The sequence below is a fragment of the Podarcis muralis genome, chromosome 3 (genome assembly GCF_964188315.1).
Source record: "Podarcis muralis chromosome 3, rPodMur119.hap1.1, whole genome shotgun sequence".
Taxonomy (NCBI): domain Eukaryota; kingdom Metazoa; phylum Chordata; class Lepidosauria; order Squamata; family Lacertidae; genus Podarcis; species Podarcis muralis.
This window is the reverse complement of record NC_135657.1, coordinates 92,086,854-92,101,402: the sequence shown is the minus strand read 5'-3', so window position 1 is coordinate 92,101,402 and position 14,549 is coordinate 92,086,854. Positions and strand designations below refer to the sequence as shown.

The 14,549-nt window shown below is 41.2% G+C and overlaps 1 protein-coding gene across 1 annotated transcript in view; it reads right to left on the bottom strand.

The window, feature by feature from the left end:
- Positions 1-5,694: 5,694 nt before the first annotated feature.
- Positions 5,695-14,549, bottom strand: part of NOL10 (nucleolar protein 10) — a 41,868-nt gene continuing 33,013 nt past the window's right edge. Inside the window, exons 18-21 of the mRNA XM_028722527.2 lie at positions 12,928-13,101; positions 11,028-11,275; positions 7,215-7,317; positions 5,695-6,059 (exon numbers count right to left, since the gene is read on the bottom strand). Coding sequence (XP_028578360.2) covers positions 5,940-6,059; positions 7,215-7,317; positions 11,028-11,275; positions 12,928-13,101 — 645 coding nt within the window. The 3' untranslated portion in view covers positions 5,695-5,939. The remainder of the gene's footprint in view (positions 6,060-7,214; positions 7,318-11,027; positions 11,276-12,927; positions 13,102-14,549) is intronic.

Sequence of the window (14,549 nt, the reverse complement as noted above, 5' to 3'; positions counted from 1 at the left end):
TAAACTTTTGGCATTACAGTATATTAAAGGAAACAAGTATTTACCTGGACCAGAAAGCTAACCCCTTTTTTACATCAGTAAGAGCTGACCTAGTTTTTGCTGAGGAAGTAAGCCTGTCTCAGGGCTGCGCCACTTCAGACTGAAGGTGTGGCCTAGATCAGAGATACACAACCATTTCCTTGCCCCACATGCACCCTGCACATAGAAAAACGGTACGTCTGAGAGAAGGTTACACACTGGAACTTTCCTCCTGAACATCTAGTTTATTATGTGCAGCAAAATGTTGCATGAAGGACAGTCCAGTGAGCCTCCGCAAGCAGCCTGAATTGGTACAACCCAGACATATTTGCTACCTCTCTGTGAAAGCTAGGCCACAACTGGAGGCATCAAATGGATGAAATGTCGCACGTGAAATGCCAGAAATGAGCAGGGCATAATTTAGCCAAAGCTAAGCACATTTATATCCCACTGCTTTCAGTTGGAGAAAGCGACACATGTGCTTAACACTTCCAATGCAATTAATGGTGCTGAAAAAGCTTAACTTGGGACAGGCTCTTGTCCGCTGTACCTGCAGCACTTCAGTTAAGCCTGTTAAAAGCTGGAACAAAGCCTAAAATATACATGATTATTGGCCCATGGTTATTTGCAGCACAGTCCTGTGTGTCCTGCTAAGTTCAATAGGAATTACTTCTAGGTAAATGTGTATAGGATTGCCTGCCTTTTGGTGCCTCAATTGCCACTGTTTTGCTCTCTTATCTAGTTCTTACCTTTATTACAGGGAATGGGGAACTAAGATCATGTTATGTAAAAAGAAAAATGAAAACATTTTTCCCAATCCCATCTTTATTTTCACCTCTCTACTTAATTCTGAATGGAGCTCCATCAATTTGTTTTGTTTTGTTTAATTAAATTCTGGCCAGATCAGTGAAATTCAAGCTGAGGGGCAATCATATTTCCAGGCTGGGGTATGAACAAAAAAAATTGATCACATGTTTGACTCACATATTCTGCATTTCCAGTACTGTTAAATTCCTTATCCACTTCTGAGGTCACCACTTGGTATGTTTGGTAGGCAGGTGTTTACTATGTTATTCCCTGAGCCCAGTGAGCCGCCTCTCAAAAGTGATTGTGGCTAGTACCCATTGAAACTGGTAGGCCAGAAGGTAGGAAGACCAACAGTAGGGGCGATAGAGCCAATGAAAGGCAGACTCACTCCATGACTGATTGTAAATAAGAAGGCAGGAAGGTAGGGGTTGCTGAGGGCAAAGTTTGATCTGGCAGTGCCCCTTTCCTCTAAAGGATCAGCCCCCACTGCTCAATGGGTTGGTTGGTTGGTTTTTGTTTGTTTGCTTGTTTTTTAATGGTCCAGGGATACAGCTACTGAAATAGGAGTGAGATACGCTTTCTTCATACTGATCATCACAGAAGGAAGGGCAGGAAGAAGAGGGAGCAGTCTCCCTGAGCATAAAAGCATCTATTCTTGCTCAGACTCTTCATTTGCAAACTAGCACCCAGCCTCTTCACCCTCTTCTGTTGTCCTCTTAACCCTCTACAAAGGACAGTGAAAACTACCACAAGTTAATTTGTGACTTCACTGGAACACCATGCATTGAATTATTGAAGAACCACATCCAGTCTCCAAAGTGCTTTTCTATATGATGTGGTTGTGACACTTGTGCTTTCCTTCCCTGCCATAAAAGCCGGGTTTCTCGTTTTACAAAGAGTGGTGATCTGCAATTATGTGGCTTTAACTTCAGATAGATTCTCACATGCAATTTAATGCTGGAAATTTCCAAATGGCTGACATTAAAAGTTAGCAAGTCTGACAAGTTGGTGGGGAAGAGAACAGAAAATGCCAGAGCTGGATATTGCTGGTGGGGCAAGTGCTACTGCACTCTGATCTTGCTTTTGAACTTCCCATGGAAATTCCCATGTGTGTGAGAACAGGATGCTGGACTAGGTGGGCCTTTGGCCTGATCCTGCCGGCTCTCTGTGTGTTCTTATGATGTGTGTATTGTTCTGGTGCAAACAAAGGCTAATCCCTGGAAATGGAAGCATGGAGGCATTATCTGGCACAAACTGTGAGCTAAGTGGCAGCTGGAAAGGAGTATTTCATCCCCTCACGTTAATCCAGCCTTTCTCAACCTGTGGGTCCCCAGATGTTGTTGAACTACAACTCCCATCACCCCCAGCTAGCAAGGCCAGAGCTCAGTGATGATGGGAGTTGTAGTCCAACAACATCTGGGGACCCACAGGTTGAGAACCGCTGCCGGTTAATCCAACATCTTCAGGTGTGTGTAACATAAAGGTGCCGTTTGGGTGGGGCAGAGGGGTGGAGAATTTTCTCCTCACATTGACTCTACATAGTAGGAACGGTCTATTATTGTTTGCTTCTCATGTTTGAACCACAATGGTGTCACCGTCACCACAGTTCTGGCCCTACCATTAGGCAAAGTGTGGCAGCCACTTCAGGGAGCGGCTGTTATTCCCACCCTTCCTGAGTTGGTGCTCCACTTGTCTTGGTGCTTCTGTTTGCTTGTATCGGGATTATATGTGAAATCTGTGGCTATATCTGGAAAAATGAAAACAGAATGGCACTGAGCTCCAAAGGTGGGGGGTGGGGCTTATAAAGGAGGCACCTACCCCTTTCCCCTTCTGTAGTGATTCACAGGAGACCCATTCTGCTCCCATTTGCAAAGGGATCCTAGGGCCTAATTTGGCTTCTTATTTACAACAACCTCAAGGAAGATGCAGCTCTCTCTTTCTACAAAAGAGCACAGCTCCTTCCTAGCCTGCCACTCTAAGCAGCTTACAAGAGTCATCACACTAAGGAGAGATCATGGCGCAAGGTGACAAAATAGTGTCTTAAGTGGGCCAGGCTGGTGCCTGATGCTCCCACTGGATAGCTGCCTCACGTGGGTGCTTATAACATCACACGGTCAACCAGCCCTGTGCTTTTCTAGGTTACGGAATCACTGTGACCAATTAATCATGACTTGGAATTAAAACAGATAACGGGTGATAATCCACACTGAGGAAACCATTAGAAAAGGAAAAGAGGAGGGATAAAGAGAAGCGAAACATGGAAGGAGAAGTGAAGCAGCAACTTGCATGAAGATGTTAAACACAGAATGTGAGGGTTATAATTTTTGGGAAGTATCTTAAGCACAAAGCTCTAATTGCCCATCAACATGCACAAGAACCGCAAAGCTGCATCATGACCGCTGATTTGACACAAGTGTTGGTGTTGGTTAATGCTCTGGCGGAAACAAATTCATTTATAAAAGGAACACTACCCAGAGTCTTGGGGCTATTTACAGCATCACCCAGAAGCGTTGCAAACTGGAACTGAAAATAGTTTTAACGCCAGTCATTAACAATCCATCTCCCACATCACACTGCTCCCACATCACATAAAGGGGGCTTCATGCCCCTTTGTGGGGAGCTGATCTATGGGCCATTAGTTCTTCCCACATAAACATATAATCATAGCCACATCAATCTGTTAGTCACAGATTGCCCATGGCAGCCAAGAATAAAAGCTATATTCATTGATACAAATCTATGACAACTATGTTAAAACTCTTAAATGCATGCAGAAATAAGCATTATGACTATTCACAAGGCTAGTAACTGATGATATCACAAACATCCTAGCTTGTTAAGTTACCGGTAATTAACTCTGGTCATCAAGTAAAGCCCAATGAGAACTGATCACAGACACTTTGTAGTTTTCCTCTTTGGAGTTCGTGACACAACTACATTTTTTAAGTTGTTGATGCTCATTTTATTTCACCCCATGTCTTTTTTATTTACCTTCTTTTATTCAATTTTTTTGTCTTGTACACATTTGGATGATTTATTTTATGTGCTTCTTATTTTGTTTGCTTGGCGCTGGTCATTCACCATATCAATTAAATAAGATGTGATTTAATTTGAGTCACCCGCTAGCAGAGGGATAAAAACCCACTGGCAGAATTCAACCCAGAGGTGATAAAATTGAACTTATCAACTGGTACAAAACCATTTAATTACAACTTGAGGCTACCTTTGAATTTCTTTTGATTTGAGAATGACCAGATTCAGGCCAGTGATCCGAGTGTTCTGGGCCGGCTGTGCTCTCCCTGCTGGTTTCTGATTACTGTTAGACAGTTACACTCTAAATAATGCTAACTCTGGTTTTCTATTTGCAAAGATTTGATTAAAAGTTTCTGATTGCAGTGAAGGGGCGAACCGAGATCTGTGTTAGCTGTGGCTAAGATAGTTACTATACCCTTTTTATTATTACCATAAATGTAGAACACACACAAAAAGCACATCATTTTAAGTGGCGAAAACAACACTGAGACCGTCATTGTCCCACAAGTTCTCATTTCAATGGTTTATGAAGAAAAATTTATCGCTCTGTAGATGTAACCAGTGACGTTACTTCTTTTATAACAGAAGTAATGTACACACAGAATGGTGAACACACATTTTTGAAATGACATGTTCCGTGTTCCGATTTTTAGTTTGAAATCTCTTGCCCAGGGGCAGGAATGCCTTCTGAAAGCATTCTGGTACTAAGTGTCGCTAATAAATTCCAATAAACAATTCTCATAAATGTCTCAGCTAAAGGGGGAAAGTAGCGAAATGGAAGGAAAAGCACCCATTGCTTGATCAGCAACAATCCACACCGATGCACTATTTTTAAGGGAGCTATTGCATAATACCTTGCACTTTTAATAAAGAACATCTCTTGGCTCAAGGTGCCATAGGCAACTTCATGTGTGAAGTGGGCCTCTCTCCTCATGTGTGTGGGGCAGGAAATTGGTTCAGTGCCAAGGACTGCTCTGAAAACTTACCGTGATACAGATCGCTATAGCCCGTTTGATTACTTTAGCGTACCTCTTAAAAGACCTTCTTTTCATTCAGACTTTTTGCAGATATACTTTGGTGGTGGTGGCACATCGTAAGCATGCAGGAAACCATTCCTGACCTGTGGAATTGTCTTTTTTTTATAAGAAGTCCTCCTGTTTGCTGACTCTGGGTCTAACATACACATGGATCGCTTGCTATCCTTCACTGGGAATGGAGAGCTGATGGCTTTCCCAGCTGTTGGTGGGACTGCAACTCTCATCATCTCTGACTCCTGGTTGGGGCTGATGGGAGCTAATTAGAATAATTTATTTTTTAATACAGTGCCATCTATATGCGTGGAAGTTTTCAAAGACGAAATACTGCTGTATTTCACCTAGGGTGAACTGGATGAGAGTGTACGTGACAAGAATGAACATGCAGAGAGGGAAAGCACTGCGAGGCCATGGAGGATTCTGAGGACAATAAGCTTGGTACAGGATCCAGGAGTAGCTAGGAAGCCATTGCAGGATTTAAGGAGGAGTCACAAGACAAGAGTTTGAGAATTTGAGTTCTCTTCATAGAATCATAGAATTGTAGGGGGACCCTGATGATTCATCCAACACCCCTGCAATGCAGAAATATGCAGCTGTCCCATAGGGGGATTGAACCAGCAACCTTGGCGTTATCGGCACCATGCTCTCACACTGTCCAAGCTGACGATAATTAATGATCTTTGTTATCGACTTCGGAATTTCTTGTCATATAATTCCCATTCCCACCCCTCATCATCTTGTTAAAAGACTTGGCAGATCAAAGTTTTTCAGTCCTTGAAAGCTAGAGTCTTTTGAAAGAGAGCATTATTATTAAAATTTATTTTTTTTTAAAGGTGAAGTCTACTGAGCACAGGAATGGTTGTATCTGAAACAAACACCAGGTTATACAATCAGCAGCTTAGAAACTTAAGTATCTCCATTCCAAATCAGCGGCTTTCCCTGGTTTTGTTCTTTCTTCGCCACCCAGTTGTGTCATGGACAGTTCTTCTCTGTCAAATGAAACTTGAAGAGTTTTTATTTGCGTCTATGAAAAGCAGAATTGTCCTATTAATGGAAGGGCCGCCCTCTTCCTCTTTTACTTTTGAGATGGCCAGCTGAACGTCTGAGTTTTCGCCTTTCTTGATGATGGTGTTTCTCTGCTTCCTGCTGCTTTTTCTGTTGCTCTGACTGAAAACAATGCAGAAAATACCCACGTGAATACTGCACTTCCAAACCATACTGATGTACCAAGAGAGATGGAGAAAATATTACTTTATTCTAGTCAAATCCAAAAAACCACAATTTACTAAGTAGTCACCCAAGAATTATTACTGCCGCGTTGTTTTGGGTGTATCAACAAGCTATTAACTTTATCTTCTAGTTTCATGTACAAGCACATTTAATTATATTTAATCCTATGTACCCCTTGTTTGTTCTGATTTTTAAGAAAGAAAGAAAGAAAGAAAGAAAGAAAGAAAGAAAGAAAGAAAGAAGGAAAGAAAGTGCATTTGGGAGGAAATCTAATAAAAACAACCATAGATAGATAGATAGATAGACAGATGATAGATGATAGATAGATAGATAGATAGATAGATAGATAGAGATGATAGATAGATAGATAGATAGATAGATAGATAGATAGATAGATGATAGATAGATAGATAGATAGATAGATAGATAGATAGATAGATAGATAGATAGATAGAGATAGATAGATGATAGATAGATGATAGATAGATAGATAGACAGACAGACAGACAGACAGAACAAGCTCAATTAAGGGTGCAATCCTGTGCCCCCTTATTTGGGAGTAAGCCTTATAGAACTGAGTAGACATGTACAAGATTATACTGCAAGGCACTTTGTTTAAAGACACCCATGTTTCCATTTGTTCCCAATTTCCTTCTCACCACCAGTGTGTAGTCATCAGTAGGTTGGGGATACCACTAGAAAAATATTTGATGCTGGGTGGAACATTCCTCTGCCCCCCCCCCAACTTGTGCCTTCAGTTTGTGCTAGAGCTGTGCTGGGTTCAAACTAACCCCCCCCCCCGCCACCATTCCATATAAATGACTGAATAGAATTCCCAGCTTCCTAGGAGAGTCCTCCAGCAGCTTACAGAGATTCAGCAGCTTGCCTAGCTCATTGCTCCTACCCACAGCCAGAAGCAATGAAATAAATTATATAAAGCAAGTAGAGGTATGCAAATCTGCTGAAGTTGCACAACACAAACACAGCCCAGCCCTTGAAACAAACCAAGTTGTAGCAGAAGGCTGACTTAGCCCTTCTATTGCATTGCAATTAACACCGCATTAACGTGCACCATTAAGACTTTAAGCTTACCTTTTTTAATTTAAAGGTAACTTGTTTACTTCCTACTGTGGTGTCATGTACGCTAAGTGCACCAACTCTCTCTTCAAGCTGCAAACGATCTCCGAGTGTTTTTCTGCAGGAGATACAAGAGGGGGTAAAGTCAGATTCTTAGTATTTCTAGTCAGCATATTAAAAGTACATAGGGGGGGGGAAATAGTTACCTCTGTGCGCACACAAGTTATTTCCTGCTATTCCAAGTATGATCACTAAACATTTTTTTCTGAAAATTTCATTCTTATTTTCCCAAATATTACACACATACAAACATGAGATTTGTATGCTCCACACACATTGTATGTTTAAGATCCAGCAGAACTATTATATGCAAAACAGTCTACAAAATACGCTTTAAAACCCCAGAGCTCTACATAACCACACTTCAAATCTTTTATATGCCACATAAAATAAATCTCTTTTCTGTTTGGACAAAACAGGAAGCAAATTTTAGGTGAAAGCAAAAAAAGCAGGTGAAGCAGCCTGAAGCGTAGTTTATATACCAACATTTGTACCTCAAATAAGAGGATACATTAGCACTAAGCAATTTTTGCACAAATCTTTTAACAGGGGCACTCACATGTAATTTATAGGGTACAAGAAGCTAAGACACTGCAATCCTGCATTTCCAAATCCAGAGACAAAGTTTAATCTAGGAATACCCCTAGAATATGTACATTCCTGTTTCTCCAGATGAATGCAACCCTATCAAGAGCTGGCCATCTACACAATACCTAGATCCAAGAATCACCAAGAACACCCCCATGCTGATATCTGAAAGCAGAGGAACCACAGTAACGCTGTGACCCTTACTCTTCACCCACAGAGCCAATTCAGTAAGATATTGTGGCTGATGGTCTCAAAAGGTACTGAGAAGTCCAAGAGATTCGATAGGATCACATCTCCCAATTTCGCTCCTGAAGGAAGCCATTTGCCTGGGCAACCAAGGCGAATTCAGTTTCAAAATGGGGCCTAAAGCCAGGCTGTGTGTAGATAATCTGTCTTCTCTACGAGCAGCTGAAGTTGGCTAACCACCAACCTCTTGAGCACTTTGCTCAGTAAGGGCAATAGTTTTGCAAACTGTTGGAATACTTGGATACTTTGCCATTGCCACTTTCCCCTCGTTTTCTCCCCCTCCGTTTACTGTTCAGTATGTGTGTGTTTTACGGTTGTTAAGGGAGAACTTAATACAGTATTAATAAAAGCTTGGAGCAACACTGAGTCAGGAATATGATAAAGCAACACCCAGTCTTATATAAAAGAGTCATAAATCTCTTCAAAATGCCATAATAAAAAGCAAAATGTCTAGCCATTAGGTGGATTGGGGAGACATTAAGACAGTCAAGATTTGGGGTGGGGTGGGGACTGAGCCCTGTTAGCACCTTAACAAATTAATTGTGTCATAAGCTTTTCTGGATCAGAGTCTACTTCATCAGATGTGAAACTTTATGCCACAATACATTAAATTAGTTACAGGACTTTTGTTATTTTTGCTACAGCAAACTAATACGGTGGCCCTTCTCAGAGATTGAGGAAGTTACGTTACATATGCTCTAACGAAAAGAAAAAATAAATAAAGAGAGATATATATCTGGCATCTACTATGTATCTTGAAGATTACCACATTTTACCATTCAAGAGTGGCATCTTCAGCTGGAGTAACATGATTTTATACACCTGAAGATGGGACTTTACTCTCTGAAGGGACATTCCATGCAGCCACTAGGTAAAGGTGTTCTCATTTGGCTTCCACTGACTTTTTAAAAAACCTAAGTAGACCACATGAAATTAATCTCCAGTTTTGCCAATACAGTGGTACCTCAGGTTAAGTACTAAATTCGTTCCGGAGGTCCATTCTTAACCTGAAACTGTTCTTAACCTGAAGCACCACTTTAGCTAATGGGGCCTCCTGCTGCTGTTGCTGCGCCGCCGGAGCACGGTTTCTGTTCTCATCCTGAAGCAAAATTCTTAACCTGAAGCACTATTTCTGGGTTAGCGGAGTCTGTAACCTGAAGCGTATGTAACCTGAGGTACCACTGTATAAAAATTGCCATGTTTCTCTTTCTTACTGGTTCTCAGCCACAAGAAACCTGTGTGTTTTGCTTAACTTTTGAGACAGATATAGAGAACTTTCTAGATTTTATATGTTTTAAGAATGAGGAATCAGCCGTTGTGTATTTCTTCATCCCAATATCCCTAGATGTAACTGGAAACCTGCACAGCTCGTGGCAATGCCTTAAGACTGATACTAAAATGCAGGCTTAAATGGTTTCTAACACCAAGCCAGTTTTTCTACTTCCCTTAATAGCCAATTTGATGAAGAGTTCTAGAACTTGAAAGCGTTCTCACTATTTTGTGACATTACGGTTGGTCTAATAAAAGTATAGCCCTCTTGTGAATCCTGGAATTATGAGTAACCAGAAATTCTTCTTTCTGTGTGATAGGTTTCATGGACAGCAGACCAACTAATTATCATCTAGTTTTTCAGGTAATTATTTAGCTAGAATAAGTATCACTTTTCCGGGGGGGGGGGGGAGAAGGAAAGGCCCATCTAAGTTCAGCATTCTGTCACCATCAGTGACCAGCTAGATGCCTCTTGGGATGTTCCCAAGCAGGGCGTGTTTGCTCCCAGAGTTTGTAATTAGAGGAAAACTGTATATGGTGGTTCTGTTCTTGAGTGCCATGGCTAACAGGCACTGAGACATCTGTTTTGCCGTGAATTTGTCTAATCCCCAAGCTAATACTCACCATTACACCTTGCAGCAATTAATTCTATAACTACAGTAACCACGATATTCCCTATTGTATCTTTGCTATTTAAAGCAACTATATTCAGAAGCTGTTTTCTAGAACAGCCTAAACCTGTTTCCCTCAAAACATGCAGGTGACCTGAAGAATACTAATAAAATCCTTTCACTTAAAAGATACAACTCTTAGGTTGATCAAAGGTGGTATTATGATGATATGAAACAGAGTAATGTAAGATATTACAACCATAGATAATAAGTTGTGGGACACACACACACACACACACACACAAATACAACTCCATTAATAATGATTATACTCCAATATAAATAATTAAATCTACTGAACTTTCTTCAGGACAAACTTCACTAAGAACTATTGTTTAATGCTAATAGCAAGTTCCTGCAGTAGACGAAACCAAGAGTGAAAATGGGGAGTCTCAAAATGTGCTTATCTTAACAACAAAGAAAAAAAACTACCAAGCCCATGAGGTGAAAGCAATTCTAATCTCCAAGGGTTTTCTGAGGGGGGGGGGGGGGCAACACTGGTAAGCTTCTGGTGTAGACAAATTAAATTAGCCACCAGTTCTAGCAAAAATTTGGATATGGGTTGCAAAAATTTGATTGCCAATTATAAACAGAACAATATGAAGTTGGTTAATGAGGCAAGGGATGCAGCCAAGTTTGGAGATGTTCTTTAGACTGGTTCAGACAGGCTGACAGCTAGCTGGAAACAGGTCTTGTGCCCAATCAGCATGAGTGCACATTAGGGTTTAAGGGGCTGCAATCCATGCACAATTACACCACACACTGCTGAGTCTCTCCGGGTGTAGCCCTATGTTGTATTTTTAGACAGCGGACTGGTGTGTGTCCAAGAGGGGCATCTCCTTTGATCCTTCCCCAGCACCATGTCTGGCTGTAGAAACAACCACCCCCAGAAGAAATCAGTGCAACATCCAAATGAGCCTCTCAAACACAATTCAGGGGGAGGGGGTGGAATTAACTGCAAGCCCGGTGAATGAAACAGAGGTGTTAGCCTTACTTCATTAACTTTTGCCTTTTGGCGGTGTCCTTGAAACTTCTAAACTCTTCTCCAGCTTTAATCTCAAAGAACTTAGGTTCCAGGACTGTTTGCTGATCCTCCTTGAACCACTTCTGGTGTTTTAATTTTTCCTCTTGGCGTAGAAGTCTGCGCTGTTTCCTGACCTCTTCAACCCAACCTTTTTCATCATCTGAAGTCTCAGAACTTTCTGCATCACTTGGTTTTCCTTCTGGTTCTTCCTCTTCTTCCTGCAGACAAAAATAACTACTTAAAAAAAAAAGAAGAAGAAAAACAGCAACAAGCCACCCCTCCCCACAACACACTAGTTAATGTTCCTTAGAAGAACAATTTATCCAATTAGAGTACGTGACACTCTACAGATGCACTATTTGGAGAGGGCTATAATTTTAACGGTGGGGGTCAGGGTGGTTAAATGGCATGGAACACAAGGAAACAGAATGCATTTGCAACAGTGTTCTTCAGAAAACTATTGATGTTGATACGTTATTAAATAAACAGTTCTAGAACGGATATATACAACTCTCAGAAAGATAAGGTGCAGAATAAATTTAATAATTTGGATGCAATCTTCATAGAAGAGAGGAACACACAGCAACAAAATCTCTTTTTGTCTAATATTCACTGATCCCACCCCCAGTCTCACCCCCACACCCGTAGCATGTGATTTAGCCTGGCTCCATTTGAACATCTCACAACAACAACCATTACTACTGGGTTACAAAACCACTTAGCTCACAGTTACACAACTACCTATTTGCCTGCTTATAAGAGGAAAGGGACACTGGCAACCAGCTGGTAATAATTAAGATCTGAGTCCAGAGTAGGCTTCTTCAGGAACAACTGAACCACTGCCTCTTTTAAATTAAATGTAACTGCTCCCTGACTCAAGGAGACACTGAACACTTCCTGGACCCAGCTGGTCAACCCCTCCCTGCTCACTGCAACGAGCCCAAGAAGGACAGGTAGCCACAAAGTGGGCAACACTTGGTCAAGCATACTTGTCCACATCCTCAGGCCTCAAAAGCTGGAATTCATTTAAAGACACAAGACCAGATAGAAGTACCAAACATGAAAAAAGAGTTGGAGTAAAATCCCCAGCTTGACCACCATTCTCATGCATATTGAGAAAAACAAATCAAGAGTTGGTCCTGCTACATGGATCAGGTCAACAAAATGTTGGGCCAGCTTCCAGTCCTCAGCCTCCTCTGTCAAGGTAGACTTGGCATGAATGCTGAGGTCTTTCAGGACCAACACCCTGTGGTCCTAAACATCAAATCAGAGAGAACCTCTATCAGTTCAGGCTGAGAAAGGCAGAATCTCTTGGCGGGCCCAATTGCCCAACACACCACACACAGAGTGGAGACTGTGACCCGTCTCAACAGGAAATCTGGGGAGGGAGAAGGGATTCTTATACATGACAGAAACCCCACCTCCTAAGCTTATCCTGGTACTGAATGGAGCATCCAGGTGAACACAACTGAAAGATCAACTCCACCTAACTCATCCACCCAGGTTTGGGTGATCCAAGCTAGTTCAAGCTCATCATCCATAATTTATTGAAACACAGAGCTTTTAGTATGTATAAATGCTCATAGACATTTTAAAGCATGGCTGACTTGCACCCCAAATGCAGTGCCTCTCATATCTGTGCCTTGCATTTTATCTGTTATCACATGTTATGTGAGGGAGGCAAATACTCCCCTTGCTGGATTGCCTGGATGTAAGGCAGGGTTAGGTGGAGAAAATAAGGCTATACGGAGTCCTATTGGGAATCCTCTGCATAAGGGCACTGAGCCCACAATGTGATTGGATGGTGTTCACATTCCTGCAAATGTATGTTAAAGAACAGAAGGCAAATCCTAAAACCTCACAGATTTACCTCTCCCAGGGTTTCTTGGTGCTCCAAGATCTTTAATTTCTGTTTCCTTTTCTCACTTATTTTGGAAACAAGTGGATTAAGCAGTCTGAACTCTTCACTCTTCTCATCCACCTGGAAATCTGGGTTCTCAAACATGACTTTGAAGCGATCGTCATTAAGAATGCTAGGCATTTTCTAGAAGGAAACAAAACAAAAACACAGTCAAGTGCTGGTTATAAAACTTACAATGTTCTAACAAACCTGGTTTTTCTTCAGGTTTCACAAAGCAAGAAGGCCTTCTGTGAAATAAAGGCTCTATTTTCTTCACCAGAAGGGGAAGGGGAATAATCAAAATTGTCATTCTGCCAAGAGATTCCTTTGTCATTCAATGAGCAACACTGGACACCACACACTGAACTTCATATTGCATATGTTTCATATACTGGATATAACTATTGAAGTTAAAATATCCCAAAAAAAGTTTAAAAACATTGGATGGACACAAAATGTGACCAAGGATGACTCACCAACAGCATCTAAATACTTTTCACCTACCACAGAGCCAAGTCATGGGAAGGGTAGGAAATATTTTGGATGTCTAACTATTTTAAGCTGTTGTCTAGAAATGTGAAATCAAAATTTTCCAGACTTGCTTATGATATGATCACAAGCTACTAAAATAGGATGGCAACCAACACATGGAATGGAAAATACATCCGCCCCACAAAGGATATCTATTGTAACTCTTCATGTACCTGTCAAACACACATGTATCCATGCCTGTTTCTGCATATGTGCATTTCTGCATAGCTCATCTTAAATATTTCAAAAGGAAATGACATTTGAAAAATCTACAGCAGGAAGAAGAATAGCTATGTAGAACATATCAGGTAGACATGGTGTTGGCAGCCTGCACAGACTTCTTTGAAGAACATGAAAAGGATGGAAGTCGATGCCCACCTGGTGCTTGGCAACATGTCTGTATGAACCATTAAATAGACATTACTGGAAAGTTTGGAACCAAATCTTTTAGTCACAGACACCATTAAATTAAGGAAGCCCAGTATGGGAAAACTTGGGCAGCTGGAATGTCTCACTTACAAACTTCAGCAAGCGTGGCAGCTTTATCTTTAAAGTGAACTATATTTTTAATTAAGATTATGACGCTTTAATGGGTAGCCTAGTAACAAATGCTCATTTTTTTATTTGTTAGGAAAATGCCATTTGACTGCTGCCGTTGGAAAAGTACTAACACCTGGGAATCGATCTGGTCCAACAGCATGTTTGTACAGCTGCCCAGAAAGGAAAATTCTTTGAGCAGCAATGGTAGGTCTAAAAATATGCAGAAAGAACAACTAAGAGGAATATTACTAAGGCCAGCTGCTTTATGGCCCATCGGGGAAACAGTCAGGTGCTGACGCCATAATTTATTTTACATTTAAAGTGAGAAAGCTGTAAAGGCCAAGTTTAAAATGTCAGACCAGCCAAGGACGTAATGCTTATGTGATAAAAGCTGTTGCTTCTCCCACCCACTCCCAGCCTGCCTATCACAGTCATGCTGCCTAGGTTTTGACTTTCCTCTGCAGAGAAGTTGGGTTGGAGTTAATAGCGATGAAAGCAAACTCAAGCTATCATGCATGACA